Source organism: Delphinapterus leucas, chromosome 6, assembly GCF_059928025.1.
Source record: "Delphinapterus leucas isolate spDelLeu-1000000601 "Yukka" chromosome 6, BTC_Dleu_Yukka2, whole genome shotgun sequence".
In the NCBI taxonomy this organism is placed as follows: Eukaryota; Metazoa; Chordata; class Mammalia; order Artiodactyla; family Monodontidae; genus Delphinapterus; species Delphinapterus leucas.
This window is the reverse complement of record NC_143134.1, coordinates 96,556,813-96,582,202: the sequence shown is the minus strand read 5'-3', so window position 1 is coordinate 96,582,202 and position 25,390 is coordinate 96,556,813. Positions and strand designations below refer to the sequence as shown.

The following is a 25,390-nucleotide window of genomic DNA, read 5'->3' as shown; positions in this document are numbered from 1 at the left end:
TGTTCTATATTTGCACTGTCCAATTACCCACTAACCACTTGTGGTTACTGAGCCCTTGAAATATGACTAGTGCAATTAAGGAAATTATTTTAATTTTATTTAATTTTAATTATCTTATTTTGGTGTAAAGAGCCACATGTGGCTAGTAGCTACTGTATTGGACAGTACAGTCTTACAACACTGCCCAGTACACAATAAGTACTATTTAGTGTTTGTTATTTATTACACGGTCACTTGACATGGATCTGGAAACTCAGTATTGCAAATATTAGAACAAGAAATATATGGTCATTATCTCAGAATTCCTTACTTAAGGCATTCAGGCAGATTTAATTTTTTGTTTTACTTTTGACAGGAGCAGTAACATATACACAAATTAGAAGTTAACATGTTTCCTAAAGGAGAAGTGGGTTAGTTAAGCTACAAATGTACTGACTAAAAATACTTCATATCCTAGTGACAAGAATATCTTAATAAGACAAAAAGCAAGAGAAAATAAATGGGAATAGACATAAGATGAATAAGAAAAGCTATAGGACTGATTACTAGCCTATGAGTTCCTTCAGGACAATGACAGTGTATAATTTCTCAATTAATATTAAGCACCTGTCACAAAGTAGGTATTCAAAAGAAAACTCAATCTTTTGATTAGGAATAAAACACTGGATTAACTCATTCCAAGCCCAATATTTCCTGTTTAAAAAAAAAAAGCCCCCATCCTATCTACCACGCAGAATTGTGAGGACAAAATGATATAAAACCTACCTCCACTCAACGTCCCGTGAGGATCAAATACATCACCTCCTAGAGTTACGGTTCTAGTCATTATCCTTTTATCGAAAGCTACCTTTTTTGCATTATCCATATTGTCACAAACAAATGTTGTTCCAAAGACAAATTCCATTGCTTTCTGAAGTTCTGGTTTGTATTCAACCAGGGAAAGAGCCACATGAACATTATTAGGGCCAACCTGGGGGAAAACAGTTATGTCGGGATACATATTACTCCTTTCCTTTCAAATATTATTTTATAAAATAGTAAGAACTGCCACAACAGAAACTGAATACCTATCCAGCACTACAACTCCTTTTGAACTTTCTAAAATGCTATAGAAAACACTTTTAGAAAAAAACAATTCCAAGTTTAAACACTGAAAAATCTAAGTAAAACATTTAGCTAGAATACCAGTCATTATGAGAGTTTCGATCAAGCAGAAGCCACTACCAAGTTTCTAAATTCAAAGTGGATTATTTGAACACACTTTTTTTTTAACATCTTTATTGGAGTATAATTGCTTTACAATGGTGTTAGTTTCTGCTTTATAACAAAGTGAATCAGTTATACATATACATATGTCCCCATATCTCTTCCCTCTTGTGTCTCCCTCCCTCCCACCCTCCCTATCCCACCCCTCCATTGAACATCCTTTCTTAATTAAAGTACATCAATTTCTGGATCAACACAATTACATAAAATGTTTTGCTTCAATTATTAACTTGGTTGTTCCAAAGTGAATACTTTTTCATTCAAATAAAACATGCTAAGGCAACCACCTGCCAGTTACAGAAATAAAAACAATGGAGTAAAAAAAATCTTTTTAAAATCCTTCAATCTTTTATTTTGATCCAACTGTCTTTTCAACCTTTGTTTATAATGTCTACCTCTGCTCACATTTTTAGAACAACTTAGCATACTTTATGGAGCTTAGTAGTAGCAGAAATCATAATGAAGGCAGCTCTATGTAACATATGTTCAGCAGTGTCCTCTGACATAGCAGTTACCATTAAATGGGTCTGGCTGAGGGATCTGGGTAGAAGTGCTTTTGTTGTTACTTAAAACCCCAATTGACTTCTAACACTGGAACTTGACATAGGACTAAAATAACTTCCAAAACCTTCTAGACTCTAAGGTGATTTTTCTAAGTAAAGGATGTAAATACTAACCAAAAATACCACCTTTCAATTACTCTGTACTCATCTTTCTTCTGATAGTAAACAGTTTTCATTGAAGGCGTCTCAATTTCAAGAAATATACTATCCATTTAGTATCTTAATTATACATGCATTTTCAGGTTTCATAGAATTTTCTTTTCAACTCATGCACTTGGAATGCCTGCTCAATAACTGATATCGCTGCTGAATGTTATGATTGGCTTCATGTTTGTACCAAATATTATGCAACCACAACAGCCTTTTAAATGTATTTCCTTGTACTCATCTGTTTACTAGTAACCACACCACTTCAGATCTATCTCAGCAGCTGACTGCATATACTGGTTACCTGCTTTGTATGTTCATAGGTTGGTAAGCAATCTAGAAAAGCTCTAAGAGAAGCATCTCTGCAAGACGGATGGATACCTTCCATAACAGTTGTCACTGTAGTCAGTTTAAGTGTGCCTGGCATGAAAAAACCTGAAGAATTCTTGTATTTATCTATAAGCTCTATAATTCTATTTGGAAATCAAAACTTTAACATTTAATGCCACCTGATAGTCATGTGACTTAGGTTTAAAGACATTCTAGAAGATGGCAGAGTAGGGTGACGTGGAACACACCTCCCCACAAATAGATCAAGAATACATCTACAAATGGAACAATTCTCACAGAGCACCTTCTGAATACTAGCAGAGGACCTCAGACACCTGAAAGGACAAGAAAGATCCCCATGTAACCAGGTAGGATGAAAGAAATAAAAAAGAAAAGAGGAAGTGGGATGGGACATGTACCCCTTGGAGGGGAGCTGAAGGAGAGGAGAGGTTCCCACACCTGGGGAGATATCCTCACCAGTGGGGAGATCAGATGGGACAGGAGGGGAGCTTCGAGGGCTCAGAGGGAAGTACAGCAACCAGTCTGTGACAGGCAGGACAGAGTGAGATCTACACGGACGGTCTGTGCCACAGTCGTGCGCGCCCCAGCCTGAGACACGTGTGGTGGTACGGACAGGGGCTAGGCGCTGGAATGTGGGGTTTGGAGAGCTGACCTGGGGAGAGGACCACTTTTGTCTGCATGGAGTCAGCCTGAAGGGATAGGAGCAACCAGGAATGTTCGTGGAAGAAGCCCCAGCTACCACAGAAGCAAAGCACTGTTGTTGAGCGGTGTGCGAAGGACACAGCCGCCACTGCAGCCTCTTTCCCCACGCACTGGCACCTGCCGCTGCAGGCACTACGAGGGGCTCCCGCCTGGGCAGCCCACACATCCTGACCACTGCCCTGGCCCCCTCCCACCTGGGCGGGCCCGAGCACCTTGACCGCCACCCTGGCCCCCTCTTGCCTGAGTAGCCTCACAAGCACCAGTCACCACTCTGGCCCCCTCCTGCCTGGGCAGGCTCATGTGCTCAGGGCAGCCTCAGGAGCAGAGGCTGGTAGATCTGAGCCCCAGGGGCCGTGTGACTAAGGAAGAAGAGCTGACGTCTCTCCTTGCAGCTTTGTCAACCATGGATTTACACCTCTGCTGCCGGCTTTGTAAATTTACCACCTACAGAATATCCAAACAGACAACGAGTGCTCCTGCAGCTGAGACAGGTCTGCCTTTAGCAGCTGTGGGTTTTGTGCGAGTTGAACCAGGCCAGGGTCTGAGCTGCCTCCATAGGTCCCACAGCAACTCCATGTGCATGACTGCTGCAGTCCTGGCACCTGACTTCAGTAGATGTGCATTGGTGGCCTGGTGAAAACAATGCTTTAGAGACACCGGGGCCAACTGCCAGCATACCCACAGTTAAGAGGGGACGAGAGCAGGGCCAACAACAGTGTACTTTGTGAGCCAGCACAATGGGTGGAAGGTGACACAATAGAGCACAATCACAGATGAACAACTCCAGAGGAGGAATACTCAGTGGTTTCTCTCCCAGTGGGAGAGAAATCCTGCCTACCTCACACCGCAGGTCAGAAACACAGCTCAGAAACGGATCTGGGGGCTTCTACTCCAACAGCTAGGAAGCAGACCCTGCCCCTGACGGCACTGACAACCACAGAGGAAAGTGGAGGCCCTGCTCAATATCCAGTGCAGGCTCTGGTCACCACAACACTGGCCACTGCCACCGAATGAAGAAAAAAGAATGAGAAAAAATGAGGACAGTCTCAGAGACCTCTGGGACAACATTAAATGCAACAGCATTCACATTATAGGGGTCCCAGAAGGAGAAAAGAGAGAAAGGGTCTGAGAAAACATTTAAAGAGATGTAGCCGAAAACTTCGCTAAAAGGAGAAAGGAAACACTCACTCAACTACAGGAAGCAAGGAGAATCAAATACAGGATGAACCAAAGACACCAAGACACATGTTAACCAAACTGACAAAAATTAAATACAAAGAAAAACATTAAAAGTAAAAAGGGAAAAGCAACAAATAACATAGAAGGGAACCCCCATAAGGTTATCAGCTGAATTTTCGCAGAAATTCTGCAGGCCAGAGGGAGTGGCATGATATATTCAAAGTGATGAGAGGGAAAAACCTACAACCAAGAATACTCTACCCAGCAGGGCTCTCATTCAGATTCAACAGAGATCAAAAGCTTTATAGACTTTCTGCAGGGTTTTTATCATAAATGGGTGTTGAATTGTGTCAAAGTTTTCTCTGCATCTATTGAGATGATCATATGGTTTTTCTCCCTCAATTTGTTAATATGGTGTATCACGTTGATTGATTTGCGTATATTGAAGAATCCTTGCATTCCTGGAATAAAACCTACTTGATTATGGTGTATGATCCTTTTAATGTGCTGTTGGATTCTGTCTGTTAGTATTTTGTTGAGGATTTTTGCATCTATGTTCATCATTGATATTAGCCTGTAGTTTCCTTTCTTTGTGACATCCTTGTCTGGTTTTGGTATCAGGGTGATAGTGGCCTCGTAGGCATACAGGGAACTTTCCTCAACATAATAAAGGCCATATATGACAAACCCACAGCCAACATCATCCTCAATGGTGAAAAACTGAAACCATTCCAATAAGATCAGGAACAAGACAAGGTTGCCCACTCTCACCACTATTATTCAACATAGTTTTGGAAGTTTTAGCCACAGCAATCAGAGAAGAAAAGGAAATAAAAGGAATCCAAATCAGAAAAGAAGAAGTAAAGCTGTCACTGTTTGCAGATGACATGATACTATACATAGAGAATCCTAAAGATGCTACCAGAAAAGTACTAGAGCTAATCAATGAATTTGGTAAAGTAGCAGGATACAAAGTTAATGCACAGAAATCTCTGGCATTCCTATACACTAATGATGAAAAATCTGAAAGTGAAATTAAGAAAACACTCCCATTTACCACTGCAACAAAAAGAATAAAATATCTAGGAGTAAACCTACCTAAGGAGACAAAAGACCTATACGCAGAAAATTATAAGACACTGATGAAAGAAATTAAAGATGATACAAATAGATGGAGAGATATACCATGTTCTTGGATTGGAAGAATCAACATTGTGAAAATGACTCTACTACCCAAAGCAATCTACAGATTCAACGCAATCCCTATCAAACTACCAATGGCATTTTTCACAGAACTAGAACAAAAAATTTCACAATTTGTATGGAAATACAAAAGACCCCGAATAGCCAAAGCAATCTTGAGAACGAAAAAAGGAGCTGGAGGAATCAGGCTCCCTGACTTCAGACTATACTACAAAGCTACAGTAATCAAGACAGTACGGTACTGGCACAAAAACAGAAATGTAGATCAATGGAACAGGATAGAAAGCCCAGAGATAAACCCATGCACATATGGTCACCTTATCTTTGATAAAGGAGGCAGGAATGTACAGTGGAGAAAGAAAAGCCTCTTCAATAAATGGTGCTGGGAAAACTGGACAGGTACAAGTAAAAGTATGAGATTAGAACACTCCCTAACACCATAAACAAAACTAAGCTCAAAATGGATTAAAGCCCTAAATGTAAGGCCAGAAACTATCAAACTCTTAGAGGAAAACATAGGTAGAACACTCTATGACATAAATCACAGCAAGATCCTTTTTGACCCACCTCCTAGAGAAATGGAAATAAAAACAAAAATAAACAAATGGGACCTAATGAAACTTAAAAGCTTTTGCACAGCAAAGGAAACCATAGGGCTTCCCTGGTGGCGCAGTGGTTGAGAGTCCGCCTGCCAATGCAGGAGATACGGGTTCATGCCCCGGTCTGGGAAGATCCCACATGCCGTGGAGCTGGTGGGCCCATGAGCCATGGCTGCTGAGCCTGCGTGCCCGGGGCCTGTGCTCCACAACAGGAGAGGCCACAACAGTGAGAGGCCCGCGTACGGCAAAAAAAAAAAAAAAAAAAAAAAAAGGAAACCATAAACAAAACCAAAAGACAACCCTCAGAATGGGAGAAAATATTTGCAAATGAAGAACTGACAAAGGATTAATCTCCAAAATTTACAAGCAGCTCATACAGCTCAATAACAAAAAAACAAACAACCCAATCCAAAAATGGGCAGAAGACCTAAATAGTCATTTCTCCAAAGAAGATATACAGATTGCCAACAAACACATGAAAGAATGCTCAACATCATTAATCATTAGAGAAATGCAAATCAAAACTATAATGAGATATCATCTCACACCAGTCAGAATGGCCATCATCAAAAAATCTATAAACAATAAATGCTGGAGAGGGTGTGGAGAAAAGGGAATGCTCTTGCACTGCTGGTGGGAATGTGAATTGGTACAGCCACTATGGAGAACAGTATGGAGGTTCCTTAAAAAACTACAAATAGAGCTACCATATGACCCAGGAATCCCACTACTGGGCATATACCCTGAGAAAACCATAATTTAAAAAGAGTCATGTACCAAAATGTTCATTGCAGCTCTATTTACAATAGCCAGGAGATGGAAGCAAACTAAGTGTCCATCATCGGATGAATGGATAAAGAAGATGAGGCACATATATACAATGGAATATTACTCAGCCATAAAAAGAAACAAAATTGAGTTATTTGTAGTGAGGTGGATGGACCTAGAGTTTGTCATACAGAGTGAAGTAAGTCAGAAAGAGAAAGACAAATACCATATGCTAACACATATATATGGAATCTAAGAAAAAAAAAATGTCGTGAAGAACCTAAGGGTAAGACAGGAATAAAGACACAGACCTACTAGAGAATGGACTTGAGGATATGGGGAGGGGGAAGGGTAAGCTGTGACAAAGTGAGAGAGTGGCATGGACATATATACACTACCAAACGTAGAATAGATAGCTAGTGGGAAGCAACCACATAGCACAGGGAGATCAGCTCGGTGCTTTGTGACCACCTAGAGGGGTGGGATAGGGAGGGTGGGAGGGAGGGAGACGTAAGAGGGAAGAGATATGGGAACATATGTATATGTATAACTGATTCACTTTGTTATAAAGCAGAAACTAACACACCATTGTAAAGCAATTATACTCCAATAAAGATGTAAAAAAAAAAAAGCTTTACAGACAAGCAAAAGCTAAGAGAATTTAACAGCACCAAACCAGCTTTACAACAAATTCAAAAGGAACTTCTCTAGGCAGGAAAAAAAACCAAAAAGGAGTCCACAACTAGAAGCAAGAAAATCACAAATGGGAAAGCTCAGCAAGAAAGATAAACATAAAGTAAAAGTTGGAAATCATCCAGACACAAATACGATATCAAAACCAGCAACTGTGAGAAGAGAAGAGTACAAATGCCAAGAAATGGGAAATGCATTTGAAGTTAAGAGACCAGCAACAGAAACACTCATAGATTTCAAAATCAAACTTATGGTTACCAAAGGGGAAACGTGAGGGAAAGTGATAAATTAGGAGATTGGAATTAACATATACACACTACTATAAATAAAACAGATAACTAACAAGGATCTACTGTATAGCACAGGGAACTCTATTCAATATTCCATAATAACCTATATGGGAAAATAATCTGAAAAATAATGGAGATATATATATATATATATAACTGAATCACGTAGATGTACACCTAAAACTAACACAACATTGTAAATCAACTATACTCCAATAAAAATTTAAAAAATAAAATAAGGACATTTAATACTACAACTTTAAAATATCAAAGGGTATTTTAGTCTTCCAACATTTCTATTCTCTCTCCATCTAATTTCACAAAAGCCAACTTATTTTCTTTGGTATCTTAACTTTTTTAGGCATGGTATCACAATAAAATTTTGTGCTTTGATATATGATTTAGATCCCAATTTACTTCAAAGGACAAAGCTAATGTCCTGTAATTAAAAAAAAAAAAAAGTAAGATGCAGATAAAGCATATAAAAAAGACTTACAAGATTCTGAGCAACCCTCAGAGTTTCTGGAGCAATACATCTGGCTGAAATTTTATTGAGTGGAATTATAGTGTATCTACGCTTCAATTCCCCCTTTTCTAGTAGCTTTTTTCCAGTAACCTAAAACGTTGTGCATTAGAAATGAAAAAAATATTAATGACAGAGAACATTTAAGTGGAATGAGTGCAAGTTTAGGAATCCATAATCAAATAAATGCTGAATGCCTACTATCCTGAACAATCAAAATTCTAAGATCGATAATATGCATTCTGGGCTCCTGAGTTAGCATTACTCAGCCATAATAAAGAACGGAATACAGTTAATCAAATATAATCAATAACATAATTAAAAAATCATTAACTCTATAGTTTTACCCTGTAAAGATAAGCATCCAGCCTTAGGAGAAGCTTAAAACATCAAGAAAGTACCCAGTTCTACTAGGAACACATGATTTTTCAAGTAAACAGCAATTATAGCTTTTCTTTCATGAAAATCAATTTACCTCTGTGTCTACTACAACATTGTAGAGTCGGTCCCCAGCCACCAATTCTAAAGCTGTGGTTGCAGAAGTATCTTTCACACTAAACAGTGAAGCTACAAGTCCTTTCACACAATTTCTATTCCAGTTCTTCTCTGGATCCCTAAAACAGAAAAGTGGACAAAAATTAATCTTAGATAAGAAAATAGAAAAAGTTGTACTTTAGTAGTCAAGAGCTCTTTCTGACAATAAAGTAATAGCACAAGAATCATATAGTTTTAATGGAACAAAAATTTTCAAATGACTAGCCAGCTACAGGCATACCTTTTATTGTGTTTCACAAATACTGCTGTTTTTTGTTTTGTTTTGCTTTTTACAAATTGAAGGTTTATGGCAACCCTGCACTGTCAGCTGATAGTATTTTTTAGTAATAAAGCCTTTTTTAATTAAGGTATGTACATTGGTTTCTTTACACAGTATGCTACTATACACTTGACTATTGTTTTAAAATCAATTGAAAGATCTTTCAGTATATATGTTTTCAATGTAACAAAAATAACTTTGATGTTCTAATCTTTGTAATACATATATTAAGTATTCCATGAAAAAAGAACCATATAGTAAAACAAACTGTAAAATGTTAATGTTTACAGTTATTTGGTATTAATGATATAATAACTTTAAAGGAACTTTCCAACTGAGATTAAATTCCCCTCATTTTGGTTTTAAGATTAGTGGCATTAGTAGCCTTAAATTTCACAAGAATTTCCCCTGCCTACAAATCTGAAACATTCAATAAACATTTAAGGAAAATATATCAATTAAGGAAAAGCAGCTTACAATAACTTTCATACAAAAATATATCCTGGTTATTACCATGATGTTAGAATTCAATGTTTAGCTTTCTTACCTGTAGGCAAATCGAAGATTGGGAAATCTGGCCAAGAGAGCTTCATATGTTTCTTTCAATCTACTGATATCACGAGATAGCTGCCTGTGCCTTTCCAGAAGGCATTCCTCCTTGTTTTCTGAACAATAAGTCATAAGTAAATTGAAACCAAGTTTTAAAAATTCAAATATTCTACTGCTTTAAGGAAAATATTAGTAACCTCTATTTCCAAAGCATTTCTAAAAGCAAAATACAAACTTCTGGTAAGTATTAAATAAAAGCATGCTTGACATTCAAATTTCTATCAAGTGTCAAGTAGACATATTTCCAACACATAACACCATTTTCATGCCAAGAAACAACATATGAATTGGATACCTACTAATGTAGAAATATATAAATAACATTTTTGAGTTTTCAAGTGGCACTTCAGAGTGACTAAAGCAGGAAATTCTCAGTATTGAGCTTTCAAAAATTCAAAGGGTTGATTTATACTTATTTTTTGTGACTATATTTATAAATAATTCCTATACTAATATCCATTAATATTAATGGGATAAAATATTTCCTACTTGCTATTTCCTTTATTTAAGGAAGTTTCTATCAATAATCACTACTTTCTAATGATTTAACATCTTTAAAGACCAACCTTCATAATTTAGCTTTTTCATTTCGGCTTCAAGTTTTTCTCTAAGTTTCTTCACAGCTTCTAAAGCTTCTTGATCCTTCCTATAGCCACCATCCATCTTCTTAATTTCTGTTTGTTTAGTCTTTAATTCTTGTTGGGCATGTTTCAACTTCATCTGAGCCTATAACAGAAAAATGTAACAGGCTATATGAGGCAGACAGTGCTAGTGATAAAATGGCCACAGATTCAGATTGCTTTAAGAGACATCAGCCTTAAAAATGTAACTGTTTGGTCACTTGGATCAATATCTCAATAGATCATTTCCCAATGTTTTCACCTCAAAACACTACTCAGAATATAAATGAATAAAAGCTCCAATCATTAAATAATTTGCAATTTAAGTCCATATTTTTAATATTTATAAAACTGATATCAATGAGCTTAAAAATTATATCAAAGAATAACTATCATTAGCTGGTTAAATTAAAAACAAAATAGAAAGCTATTTCTATCACTTTCTTCCCTCCTTTTCCACTTAGATATGCATGTTTGTATTTATGTATATTTGTGTTGTATAATTAACTGTACAACTGTATTGAACAATGAGAAATAAAATTATACAGGAAAAGGAAGCTAAACTGACAGAAAAATTTAAAAACTATAAGTCTGATATTTAAATGCTAGTTTATATAATTGAGCACTATTCCTTAAAACCATGAACTAGTATTCTAAGATCTAAATGACTGTATACTTCCTTTAAAACTGAATGGTGGACTTTTCCCAATATAAAATAAGTTAACAAAAAAAAACTGACCACCACCTTTTTTGTGACCATAAGCTTCGAATGAAAAAGTTGCAAATATATAATAGAAAACCTTGAATGGGATTAATACACACACATCTGTGTATATTTTTAAAGATGAGTCCTCCATTAAAAAACAAAAGAATGTGCATGTGTATATATACATTTTTTCTTTCTGCCATCAAAACTCCTGCGTTCATAGGACTTCTAAGCTGCACAACTATCTAAACAAATATGAAAACCATTTTATAGATCGAAAAGCCATTGAAGATTATGAAATCAGAGTAGGGAAACCAAAGACTGGAATGGGGGTAAATGAGAGGTAGAGATACTTCCAAGGAGGATACTACAAAGTTTCAGAAACAAAGTTTTAAAGAACTAAGTGTGGTGGACATAGAAATGAAGACATTTTTGTTTTCCTGTTAAAGCTGAAAACTTCAATTTTATGTCAATAAAATAGCAAAAAGATGAAAACAAACTAACCTCAAATATTCCATACAATGCTGAAAGCAGAACAGAGCATTTATGGCACTTATAATTTCAATTAATCTATAAAGGTATTTTACGTTTTATAACATCTTAAACTAACATTACAAACTAACATTTATAAACTAACATTGTCAACAGTTAGCAATCAACATATTTGAATTTCATTGTTTTAGGTGCTAAAGAGTGACAAAATATAGTAAACAATAAAAAGTTCCTTGATATTGATCTGATTATTTTCAACATTTTATAACAACTGCCAAAGCATAATGTGAAGGAGCTTCTCAAAAAAAAATGAAAATAAAAAAATAAAAAAAAACTGCAATCACATAGTGCTTACTGTCTATGTTTACCTGTTTGGCTTCTGTCTGAACTTTACTTATGTCATTTTTACAGGCCATCATTTGACCAGCAAGAGTTGCTTCTGCTCCATCTTCATTACTGGACAGGCCAGCGGAAACAGCATTGAAGTGCTGCTGTGCAGCAGCCAAAGCTTCAGCATCTTTATTACTTGCTTCTTGAAGGGCACTCAGCCCATCTGTCATCTTTTTAACCTCTTTTTCCTTTGCTGCTAAAGTTTTAGAATCCTTTAGGAAGAGTTTCAGATTGGAAAGTATTATATTTTAGAAAACCATCCATTTTCTTAAACACATATACCTTTATGTCATCAAATTTCACAGCAATTTGAAGTGAACATGGTAATTTAACCATCATAACTTTATACTTTATTCCCATTTTGAAATTCAGCCTTTCTCAGTTTTTAGGATAAATGTACCTCTTATCCTAGTAATACTTTCATTCCGTATGTTATAGTCAAATCTGGGAGACAGTGAACTAAAACATCATTGCAAATTTAAACAAACCACTTGAAAAAACTAAAAATCAAGTTCTAAACCTATAAAATTGAAATAATAACCACCCTACCCAAAGCTTCAAAGTAGAGATTTTAGGATTAAGAGCATGAATAGGAAAATATAAGCTATTAAAGGCCATAAATTTAAGTGTTAAATAATTATGGGAACAGCATTACTAACACTTAACACCTTTTAAGTTCTAGTAACCAGGTATCTAATGCTATGTAAGATACCAGCACTGAAAGAAAAAAAAAAGAAAAAAAATATCTAGTCATAGTTACATGAAAGTGACCAGAAATTTTGGCTCACTTAATTCATGATTCATTGGATATTTATTAGATATGTACCAGGCATTATTCTAGACATTAAAGACATAGGGTCCTCAGGGAGCCTACATTTCTAAGGTGGAAGACATAGTAAACAAATAACTAAAGCAAGGTAAAGGGACAAGAAATGATGGGACTACTGTTTTAAGAATGATGACGGAAGCCCTTTTGTGATGATATTTTGAGCAGAAACCTAAATGAAACAAAAGGAGTGATCATGCTAATACTAGGGGGACAGCATACTTGGCAAGCTCTGAGGAATATGCTTGGGTGTTAGAGGAACTGTGGTTGGAGCACAGTGAGCAAGTGAAAGCAAGGTAACTATTAAGGACACTACTGAGTATCCCTCCTGGGAGGTGATGGGTTCAACCAGGTTAGCAGTGAAGGAGGTGTGAAAAGTGGCTGTATTCTGGATATACTTTTAGAGTCAACAGAATTTGTTGATGAACTAGATACCATAGAGTTTGAGAGAAAAGGGAAAATTCAGGAGGACTCCAGGTTCTGGAGTGAACAGCTAGGTTAATAGTGGTATCATTTACTTACATGAGAAAAATTCAGTAACTCAGGCAGGTTTGGGTAGGTAGGGAAAATTTAAGAGTTCTATTTTGGTTATGTTAAGTTTTAGACTTCTAAAGTCATCCATATAAAAATGTCAATTAAATAGCTTGACAAATGAGTCCTTCAAAGAAGGAGTCAAGGCTAATTATTGATTTGAAAGGCATCAATATATAGACGGTATTTAGGGCTATAGGGCTGTATGGGATCACCTAAGAAATGAGTGTATATAAAAGAAGTCTGAGCACTAGCCCTGGGGCATGCCAGCATATGTATTTTGATTTGTATTTTCAACCTGGATTCAAGGTTCATATATTCAACTATCAAACCAACATCTCTACTTAGATGTCTAACTGGCTCCTCAAGCCTATTATCCTCCACTCAACAAATGGTAACCATATTTCACACTGTCAAAGACAAATCTCTGGAGTTATCCTTCAGTCCTTTTTCACAGTCAAAAACCAATCTGCTGGCACTACTTACAACAGCCAAGACATGAAAACAACTTAAATGTCCATGGACAGAGGAATGGATAAAGATGTAGTGTGTATGTACACACCCACACACACACACCCACACACAATGCAATATTACTCAGCCATTAAAAAGAACGAAATAATGCCATTTGCAGCAACATGGATGGACCTAGAGATTATCATACTGAGCAAAGTAAGTCAGAAAGAGAAAGACAAATACCATATGATACCATTTATACGTGGAATCTGAAACATGACACAAATGAACATATCTACGAAACAGGAAGACTCACAGACATAAAGAACAGACTTGTCATTGCCAAGGGGGAGGTGGGTGGGGAAGGGATGGGTTGGCAGTTTGGGACTAGCAGATGAAAACTATTATATATAGGATGGATAAACAACAAGGTCCTACCGTATGGCACAAGGAACTATATATTCAATGTCCTGTGATAAACCATAATGGGAAAGAATATGAAAAAGTATATACATATAACTGAGTCACTTTGCTGTATAGCAGAAATTAACACAACACTGTAAATCAACTATACTTCAATTAAAAAAAATAATCTACTGGGTCTGTCTGCTGGACCTATCCTTAAAATACACATAAATTCCCACAACTTCTCTAATATCCCAACTTCTATTGCATTTATCCAAGGGCTATCACCTGGACACCTACTACCTGGATTCCCTGCTTCTTCCATTTATCTTTAGTTTATCCTCAAAACAGCAATAGTCCTGTTAAAATATTAAAACGTCATGCTTCTGCTCAGCCAACTCCAGCAGCTTCCCATGCCACTCGGAATAAAGGTCAAAGTCCTTCACATGTTTTGCAAAATCACATGTGATCCTACACCCCATTACCTTTCTGCATTTCTACTACTTAGTGATAATCAGCTACACTTATCTCTTTACTTTTGCGGTACCTTAGGCACTTGGGGCAATTGCTGTTCTTTTGCCTGGAACATCTTTCCCCACAGCCTCCCAATTTATCTACATTGTTCTCTGACCTCCTACAGGTCTTTAATGAAATACAGCCCTCCCAATGAGACCTTCGATGGCTACCCAATTTAAAATCCCAAACTACACCCCCATCCCCTATACTACAACCCTCTCCACTGCTTTATTTTCTCTCCACATCAGTTATCACTATATAACATATGATATTTTTCACTTATTTATCATCTTTATCATCATTTCCCTCACTGGAACAAAGACCCACAAGGTGTTTTGTCCATTGCTACATCCTACCCCAAACAATTACCCTTGATCCATAGCAGACACTCAATAAATATTAACAGAATGGATAAATGTATACTACTAGAATTAAATTACACTTCTCGTTTGCTTACCTCTAGCATATTTTTTTCCAGCTCTTTGCGTTTGTTCTCTTCACTTGCCAGATTTTTCTTCTTGAAATCAAAGGCACTCTGAGATTTAGTATTAACTCGCTGAGCTTCTGCAAGAGCATCTTCTAAAGATCGGAGTATACCTCCAATTTCCTATAATCAAATGCACCCAGTTCAATCAATGTACTTAAAAATTTGTTCATGGTGCCCTTTTCTTGTATAATTTCTACATAAATTATTGACTTTTTATAAGCTATTTCATTATTATACTTTAAGATTAAGAAATCGATACAGAAGACAATGCCCAGTAAATCCTAAATAGTTATTGTACAATATATAATTTAATATCTTTTTCAGAGTGTATATTCTATTCTTACATATATGCCTGACCTTATCTTTTCTTTTTTCCAGCTCTTCTATTTCATGACTAAGTGCTTTTATTTTTTTATCATTTTCAGACAATTCTTCTTGAAGCTTCACAATTTTATCCTGCATTTCTTTTAACTCCTCAGCTGAGCGTTCTTTGGTATCTTCAGCCAGCAAAAACTGATAAGCAATATATAAACGACTCAAATGTTCTATTTCTCTCATTAGCTTTTGGTACTCCAAGTAGGAAGATCTTTCCTGAAAGAGAAATCACCAGTAAACTCAAAATTCATATTTTTAAACAAATTTGGAAAGAATCAAAATACAGCAACATGTATAAAATTTCCCACTACATGATATAATGGATTTTGTCTTAAACTGAGTGATCATGGATTATAAATTTTAGAAAGCTTTAAATAACATTAGAACTATGGTTAGATAGCATAATACCATCTCTAGTGAATGTGGTTATTTCTTCTCAAATATAATCATGCAGTTGGGATTAACAAAGAAATGCAGACATAAGATTCACAGACTGGCAGTAATAAGAAGTCTATATAAATACAACCTACACAACCATGAATGATGCACTATTAGATGTACTTTGTAGTAGTATTACCAAGATGCCCACCCAACATTCATTCATGTAACTATTTATAAGTATTTGCTCACACATTACTAAACTGGATTCCCGTTAGGACCTACTGGGACAAAGTAACAAAATAACAAAAAGTTCCTAACTTGAAGAAACAAATTCAGGGTGATTAAATGACCACTCCATATTTTCAGATTTAGAAAGAACTTGTCAAAATCAAACATGATATCTAGGTTTAAACTCGTGATCTAGTGTTTTCTACTAAATCATACATACAAAAGGCAGAACCTTCAAGATCACAATTTTTCAGTTTTTCCAATAATGTCTATGCTACTATATGGATTCAGAAGAGAGCTTGAGAAATATCAAACTTTAATGAACATTTAATAAATTCCTAAATACATAATTTAACACCAATGTGCTATAAACACATTCTTTCACTGAAACACTAATTACAATGTCAGAAGCTGCAAAGATTATAGAGAAAACAAGTCATCTGTTTCAATACCTTTCGTTTACCAATTGCCTTGACAGCAGCAATTATAATGACAGCCCCGTTTTATCCGAGGAGTTATTCACTCTACCAAGAAAAGTCACTGAGAGGGCCATATCTTTATGAAATATTATTCCATTCAATTCTAAATGTACAGGAAAATTTAGACTCTCTTCAACAAAGAATTAAAATCTGGCATATTTTCTGAGATTAAGACAGGCAATCTATTTACAAAGCCATTATGACTTAACAGATATGAAGTACACTGTCCTCTACAAGCAGAAGGCTAAGTATGGACTACCAACTCTAACGCCTTATCTCATCCGCCAGAATAATTCCTGAGAAGTGGTACACATTTCATCCCCATGTGTATGATCGTGGATACATCACCAATTCTGAGAAACATTCTAGCTGGCTGTCCTCACATATATAGTACATACCTCTTTTAATTTCTGAATGGTTGGAGTAATTTCTTCTTCAAGTATCTGGAAAATAAAGGAAGATCATATTTTTCAGTATGTGAAGTACCATTAAAGAAATTTAAAAGGGAGAAGTAGGATGTAAGACTAAGGAAAACTGAACTAAGGCTGGGCGGAGCGGGGGTGTGGTAGAATTTCCCTTTTTACAGCAGAGAAACTCTAAATGCAAAAGTACTCTCTTCTCTCAAAATATTTTATATAAATTTAATTACCATCTTAATTTCTTTCAGCTTAGCCTCCTTTTTTTCTATAGTCTTCTGGGCAGCTATCTTTTTGTATTCATACATCCTGGTTCCAGCTGCTTCTTCTATCATGGACAAAATCTGGAAAGACGATTGTATTAATGTTTTAAGAATCCAAGACAATGAGTCTCATTGGAATTTACATTAAGGATATTATTTAATGCCTTAACCTAAGTATCTTAACAAAATTATGGATCATAAAAGTACATAAAATTGTGCATATTAGCTAATAACCCTAACATTCAAGAAACATTTCTGGCCTTCACTCCAATTCTAAAATCAAACTTTATGCCATGCTGAGGTTCCAGAGTGCATTTCCTTTAAAACTGAAGCCAGTAATTCCTTCCTCCTCTTTTCCTTCAAATATGAGTCTTAGAAAAAATAAAGGCTAACAACATTCAGTTTTCATTTTAGAAATTTCTACTTAAAATTGTTCCAAGTGAGACTTCAGCCATTTTGTTCCTACAAGAATGAAGCATGGCCTAACGTCTGCATTCCAACTGTGGCACATGCTTTAAGAACTTGGGAAAGTAACTTAATTTTTTCTGTGCCTCTGTTTCTTCTTCTGCAGAGTACTGATAATATCTCACAACATTGCTGAGAAGTAAACATGAAGTAAAATAATTCATGAGAAGTACTCTGAAAAAGGCAAATATTAATTACAATTTTGTAAGTAGGACAATTTTGCTAGCACTCCTTTTTCAGAAGCTTCTAGTCACCATCAATCCCTATCTCAAGAGGATTTCTCTGAAAACCATTTTGATTTCTATGTATTTGACAGGTTTTGAATTAGAAGTTTTCCCTTAAGATGTTATCTAAAGAAAATAAGCATGACCTATGGTCAAACCAGACAAGTATTATCAATTATCAGTCATCTTCTTAGTTCTTCTCCATAGAAAAAAAATACCAAAAGAGTTTTTGCTCTTATACAAAACGTTCATTCCTTCGTACCAACTCTTCTCAAGGGGGCTCTAAGAGAAAATTAAGTCTTAATGTCCTAAGCAATCCATTGTATGTAATGAATTAATTTCACTCAAATCTTTTTCTATAGGCTGACATGGAACACCAGTTGAGAAAGGCTACTTTATAGAGGCAAAATTTCTTTTAATACTGTATCGGGCACATAAAATTCCTAGACATCAGTCTTGACAATGATTTTTTTTTGGATTTGACACCAAAAGCAAAGGCACCCAAACCAAAAGTGAACAAGCGGGACTACATCAAACTAAAAAGCTTCTGCACAGCAGAGGAAATCATCAACAAAATGAAAAGGCAACCTACTGAATGGGAGAAAATATTTGTAAATCATATATATAAGCGGTTAATAACCAAATACACAAAGAACTCATACAACTCAATAGAAAAAAATCAAATGAAAAAATGTGCAGAGGGTATGAAGATATCTTTCCACAGAAGACATACAAATGGGCAGCAAGTACATGAAAAGATGGTCAACATCACTAATCATCAGGCAAATGTAAATCCAAACCACAATGAGATATCACCTGTCAGAATGGCTATTATCAAAACGACAAGAAATAACAAGTGCTGGTGAGGACGTGGAGAAAAGGGAACTCTTGTGCACTGTTTGCGGGACTGTAAATTGGTGCAGCCACTATGAGAAACAGCATGAAGTCTCCTCAAAAAATTAGAACTACCATATCCAACAATTCCACTTCTGGACATTTATCTCAAGGAACCAAAGACATCTGCACTCCCATGTTCACTGCTACATTATTTGCAATAGTCAAGACATGGAAACAACCTAAGTGTCCACTGATGGATGAATGGATAAAGAATATGTGATATTTATATATATAAATAAATTAAATAGAGTATTATTTAGCCATACAAAAAGGAAATCCTGCCATTTGTGACAGCATGGGTAGGGCCTCGAGGGCATTATGCTAAGTAAATTAAGTCAGACACAGAAAGACAAAAACAGTATAATCTCACTTCTATGTAAACTCTTAAAAAAAAAAAGTGAACTCATAGATACAGAGAACAGATTGGCGGTTGCCAGAGGTGGGGAAAGGGTGGTGGGCAAAATGAGTACAGGTAGTCAAAAGGTACAAACTCTAAGTCCTGAGGATGTAATGTATGGCATGGTGACTACAGTTAGTAATACTGTACTGCATATTTGAAAAGTGCTGACAGAATAAATCCTAACAGTTCTCATCTTAAAAAAAAATTTTACCTGTGTGGTGACAAATGTTGAGTAGACTTACTGTGATCATTTTGTGATATATACATATATTAAATATATGTATATATATATAGAATCATTATGTTGTACACCTGAAACTACTTTATGAATTATATCTCAATTAAAAAAAAATAATTTTTTAAAAATTTTGCTTAATAAGGTCCTAAGACTTTTCTTTTACTTCTTTTAAGGATTCTCATTTAATCCTCAGAACAGACCCTGAGGTAAGGATTATTGGCTCCAATTTATGGATGAGGAAAGTAAGGCTCTGAAGGTTTGTTACATAACTTAAAAAAAAAACAGGGCACAGTGTTAAATATTAAAAAACAAAACTATTTCCTCTACTTATCATTCTTAAATGTTTCCAAGAGTTTTAATAATGGAAAAAATTATGTTAAAAAAATTGATTACCTAGAAGATTAAGACAATATCTATAATTACTATTTTTACTGTCCTTAAAGAGTACTCTTACCTCTGGAGGTTTCATATTCAACACTTTTGTAATTCGGCCCTGAAAATAAAATTGGCAAACTTACTATGATAATAACAAAATACAGAAAGAATAACCTAAGACATACATGTTTATCTGCACTGAAGCTGTTGTATCCTAATACACCAATCTTTTGGGAGTTATTTCTTCCACCTACATGAAAAGATGTTTCTTTTATTATATTTGAGACCAAAGGTAGCTTATAACTCTAGAATTTTGTTACCCACTTTCTCACAAGTGATACAAATTACATGTTATTAAATGATACAAAGTTAACTCGACCATATTTCCGAAACAGTTAATATTAATGATGTAGAAGTCTCCAATTCTAAGACAGGTAAGTATATAAATTAATGTTAGCATAATTATTGAACATTTCTTGATTTTTTGGAACAATGGCCCTCCAAGATAAGTCAAAGAAAATTACTTCCAGACATTCTTCAAAATTCAAATTTATACAATATACTAGAACACGTAAGTACAAAAAACTAACTCACATTTCTTAACAGGTGCCCAAACAGCAGGCTAATAGTAAAATAAAAAATGAAAAATCCAAACAGAAGCACTTCTCTTATAAGTTAAAAAATAAAAGATGTCAAAACTATTATGAAAGAGATATAAGACCACAAACGAAATACCTGCATGATGAGAAAGTGAGGGTTGTTAACATTAAGGCCAACAGAACAAAAGAGATCCTGTACTCTGGTATTGTTTGCATTTACTCCATTGATTAAATATTTATTTCTGCCACCAATAACCACCTAAAAGGGAAAGAATTTTAAAAGATATAAATGAACACACACATCTTGTGCTATGATGATAAATTCCCAAATACATTATTTTTCATGTTTGTTCTGTCCAACTAACGGTAAACAAAATCAATATAGGGTAAATAATAAAGAAAGTGTGACATGGTCAAAAAGAATATGAGACTGAGTCAGGATAATTGGCTTCTAATCCAGGGACTTTTACTAACTAGTTACGTAACCAAGCACAAGCCTCCTAACCTCCCCTGCAGTGGATTAGGTCTCTAAGGGCCCTTCTAGCTTCATGTTTCCAAGTATGTGTAGATTGTAGTTTCTATCCCTGATCACCCTCTTTCTACAATTTTCCATACTCAGAGGTTAACCCCTCTTCCTCCCTTTTGATTTCCAAAGGAAAAGAAGTCAGATACTGAAAATGAAAGGCAAATAGTTTAATATCAATCCCTGTCAAGATGCTAAAAGGGATTAGTAAAAGACATGACTGGTAAATACTTGAAAGAAAAAGAGTAACCATGGAACTTCGGCATGGGTTTAATAGGAACAACTTATACTAGATACCAGCTTGTTCACACTCTACTACAGCACTTGCATTATCATTTTTGGGGTATGATTGTCTCACCCATATTTTGAGGTCCTTAAAGACAAGGTATGTTTCTCATTCTTTCTATCTGTATTTCCCAGTGCATTCAACAATGCCCAGCACACATTAAGCACTTAATAAATATTAAATAAATATTAATTCACTCCTTTTCCCTGACAGGATTATGAGGGTGGTAGATCATTTATTAATATATTTGAACAACAGTCCTAATTTACCCATAAGTAATTTGAGACAGTCTTTATAACAAAATTATGGTGAAGATACAGGCATATGGATTGCATGAGGACAGGAATTTGGGGTAGATTAGTAGCAGACTTACTTAAAATCCTTAAAGGGTTATTATTTGATAGATGCTTAATGACAGAGAACAGGATTCTGTCCCAATCTAGTCAATCCCCCGCCCTTTTTTTTTTCCAACCAGAGGCTTTCATTAAAATAGAGAGGGAGGGCTTCCCTGGTGGCGCAGTGGTTGAGAGTCCGCCTGCCGATGCAGGGGACACGGGTTCGTGCCCCGTTCCGGGAAGATCCCACATGCCACGGAGCGGCTGGGCCCGTGGGCCATGGCCGCTGAGCCTGCGCGTCTGGAGCCTGTGCTCCGCAACGGGAGAGGCCACAGTGAGAGGACTGCGTACCGCATAAAAAAAAAAAAAAAAAAAAGTAAAATAGAGAGGGAAATCTAAGTTACATAATGCTAAGTTGGAGAGTAAATGCGAATTAACATAATTTTTTCAAATAAAATTTTGACAAACTGAAAACATTGTCTGACTATAATAAAAAAAGATTTTAAGGGACAGATGTAAGGTCCTTCCTTGGTTTCAAAAACCTGCTTAGATACAGAACTGGCAGTATGTGGCTAAGTAATAACACATAAACAATTTACAGGGATTTTTAGTAACTCAGATATGAATTCACAATGTATCATGAAGTCTCCAACATCATATTGAGAAAAATAGAAGTAGAGTACTTAAAAATGAAAGAAGCAACAATTCTGCTTAATCCTGTCGTAGCTAGACCAATTCTGGTATATGTAATTTGAGGTGCCAAGCATTAAAAAAAAAAAAGATATAAAAACCTGGAGCAAATTTGTATTCAATTCAACTGAAAGACCTATAAACAACTAAATATCAATTGAAAGACCTAGATAGAGAGTTAGCTTAGGAAACAGACTTACAGAACACTTAAATATTGAAATACGGAATAAATTAGATTTGCTCTTGATGCTCTCAAGAAAATGAGGATTAATGTGTAAAACTTGAAGACAGCACTTTGGCTCAATATATAGGAATAACTTTCTAATTAGACCTTTGCAACAACAGAATGGGTTACCTGAGAACACAGAAAGATCCCAAGAGCTACACGTGTTCCAGCACAGAGAGAGAAGACTCAAGTGTGGTTCAAGATTTAAGCATGGTTGAGTGCTTGGACTGATGGATTTCAGATCCCTTTCAATCCTCTTGGTACACGGCGGAATTTGCATGATCAAAATTTAACATAAGGAAGATATTCTTAAGGAATCTAGTCAGTATTTGATCCATCAATTTTGCTCATAAACTTTCTCTCTCCAGTAGTCACATTGCCAAAACGCACATCAGACCTGCAAGTTTCTAGGTAACCAAATATTTAGTAGCCACTCACCTGCCTTGTTACTGTAATTTCATCATGAATCTCAAATCCTAAAGGACTCTGCTTTTTGTCAGAATTATCAAAGGTGATTGACACGGAGGCTTTGGTAATACCAGCCTGCCCATTTTTGTAAACTAAATCTTGTAGATTAGAAGCCCGAACCTAAAATAAAGGAAAAGTTTCAGTTACAAAACCCCATACTACGCAAAATAGCACTAAAAATGTGCTTCTTGCTGTCGGAAAATCACCCATGTAGTATCCATTAAGCAGCCAAGGATAGGCAGTGGCATTCATAAGCAAGAAGAGCAAAGAAAATGGGTAACAACCTGAAATGGGCACCTTTCTCCATAGGACTTTTTCAACCCTGAAGAGAACTATTTTCTACTCATTTCTTAACAAAAGCTCATTTGAAAGATTTAAGGAAAGACAGTGTCTACGAATTTCACTATTCACCCAATCTCATTAGAAGGTCCTGAAAAGACATTATAATGGGGGGGCGGGGGCAGGGATGGGGTGAGGGTACAACTCTGGAATGAGAATGCCTGAGTTTCAGTGTTGCTCCAAACATCTTAAGAAGATGAACCTTAGGCAACTCCTCTAAGTTTCTATTTTCTCACCTAAAATATGGACTTTAAAGGACTGTGGTGAGGTATAAGATATTTCACATAAAAATGCAAATGAAGAGGATACTGGCAATAGTCTCTAAGTGCAATGAGGTTTCCCTCGAGGCTCCTCAAACTTAAATTCACATAAATGAGAAAGTTTACACTTTACCTGAGACAGGTTGGAGATGCCCAGCAAAAAGCAGATGGAGTCCAATATGTTGGATTTCCCACTACCATTTAAACCAGTGATAGCATTGAAGAGGGGGTCAAAACCATTGACTTCAGTCCTCTGAGCATAAGACTTGAATCCCTCAAGAATGATTGACTTAATGTGCATTTTCACTACTGACTCCGACAGGCAAATCTCTGCTAGAAATCAAGCAAGCCACAAAGCAGTTCTGTACAAAACAAATAACAACACATAAGTGGAATGTAAAACTGGAACCATAATAAATGTAGAAGACTGAAACATAAGAATGACAGCTCTATAGAAATAAAACAGCCACTTGCCAAGCTACTTCCTCTGATGCAAAGGTATCTTTCTTTAACTTAAAAATATACAGGCGTTAGTCTCTAGTTAGAACTTAATTAAACCATTAATTCAACCTGGAAGCCAACCACTTACTTCTCCAGGCTTATCTTCCACCGTTATCATACTCTAGGTAACGTAGGCTGATTATTTCACACCGCATCCCCTTTGCCCATAATGCCCTTCTCCCGGATACTGGCATGGCTCACTCTCCATTCCAAAACTCACGTCTTTGCTCAAACGTCACCTAACCGGGGTCCTTCCTGACTTCCCTATATAAAAGAGCACCTCTACCCACCCCCTCGCTCTGCTTCCTTTTTCCTTCATTGCACTTAAAGCTGACACTAAACAGTACTTATTTACTCGTCTATCCAACCTATCACAATGTAATCTCCGTAGCATCTTCGCCTACGTCCACCGCAGTATGCCGGAATAGTCCCTGACTCGAGGGCGCGGGATGGGGGCGAGGGGGGGGTTCGTAAATATTTATTAAACAGATAAACCCCACATAAAGAGATGAAGCTTTTTGCTTTCACTCAGGCTCTTTCCTCGCCTCACCAGGCCTTTCTGTCAACACTTCCCCGCCCTACTTCAATGGCAAGAACTAGCCATTCTGCCAGGAACCCCTTAGAACTAACTTTAGTCTGAGGTCCCTTGCTCCTCGGCTCCCCAGCCCCCGACGCCCATCTCCGGCCAGGAATGCCAGGCTAGGCCCAACCGGCCGCGCGCACGCACCTGCCTCACCGCTGCGTCAGGCCGCCTGGGCTTGCGGCACCCACAAAGCTCTTCCTAGTCACTAGGGCGGAGAGTGGGCCAGCCTTGCCCGGCTTCGGGCGCTAAGAAGCAAATCCCACCATAGCGGCTACAACACTCAGCCCGCGCTCAGCAGCGGAGAGGAACTATTTATGCCTTTGAATTTAGGCGCGAGCAAAGGACCCCACCTCCTCTGCCTATTTCATTGGCTGGTGCCTCAGAGATGCCTGACTTCCATTTTTCTCTTCCATCAAACAACCAAAGTGACAGGGAGATAGAAAAGAAGGTCGCGACGGTGGCGGCTCCGGGAAAGCGACGGCTTGGGCCTGAGGACTAAAGTAGCTGGTGGCATACGTTGACCTCGGCGTCCGGCACACCTCGGACAGCCCCGCACCTCCGCCTCGGGGCCTCGCGCTCGCCGGCCCCGCCCCGCCTCAGGCCTGGTTTTGCGGCCGCTGCGTTCGGGAAACCCTGCCTTCCCGCGGGCCTTGGGGGTGGGGGGGGACTCGCAGGTGCCGGCTGTTGTGTGGTCTGTGAGCAA

At 36.9% G+C, this 25,390-nt stretch overlaps 1 protein-coding gene across 2 annotated transcripts in view; it reads right to left on the bottom strand.

The window, feature by feature from the left end:
* The window catches only part of SMC2 (structural maintenance of chromosomes 2), a 51,777-nt gene extending 26,749 nt beyond the window's left edge, over positions 1–25,028 (bottom strand). The window contains exons 1-15 of one of the 2 annotated variants that reach the window (XM_022600128.2): positions 24,832–25,026; positions 23,737–23,965; positions 22,975–23,124; positions 20,613–20,735; positions 19,957–19,995; positions 17,249–17,359; positions 16,998–17,042; positions 15,494–15,727; positions 15,107–15,256; positions 11,894–12,127; positions 10,274–10,433; positions 9,646–9,763; positions 8,760–8,898; positions 8,258–8,377; positions 766–970 (exon numbers count right to left, since the gene is read on the bottom strand). In XM_022600128.2, the coding sequence (XP_022455836.1) occupies positions 766–970; positions 8,258–8,377; positions 8,760–8,898; positions 9,646–9,763; positions 10,274–10,433; positions 11,894–12,127; positions 15,107–15,256; positions 15,494–15,727; positions 16,998–17,042; positions 17,249–17,359; positions 19,957–19,995; positions 20,613–20,735; positions 22,975–23,124; positions 23,737–23,904 (1,996 nt within the window). In that variant the 5' untranslated portion in view covers positions 23,905–23,965; positions 24,832–25,026. Of the gene's footprint in view, positions 1–765; positions 971–8,257; positions 8,378–8,759; positions 8,899–9,645; positions 9,764–10,273; positions 10,434–11,893; positions 12,128–15,106; positions 15,257–15,493; positions 15,728–16,997; positions 17,043–17,248; positions 17,360–19,956; positions 19,996–20,612; positions 20,736–22,974; positions 23,125–23,736; positions 23,966–24,831 lie in introns of both variants that reach the window. The other variant, XM_089913476.1, reaches the window with a different exon arrangement.
* Positions 25,029–25,390: the final 362 nt, after the last annotated feature.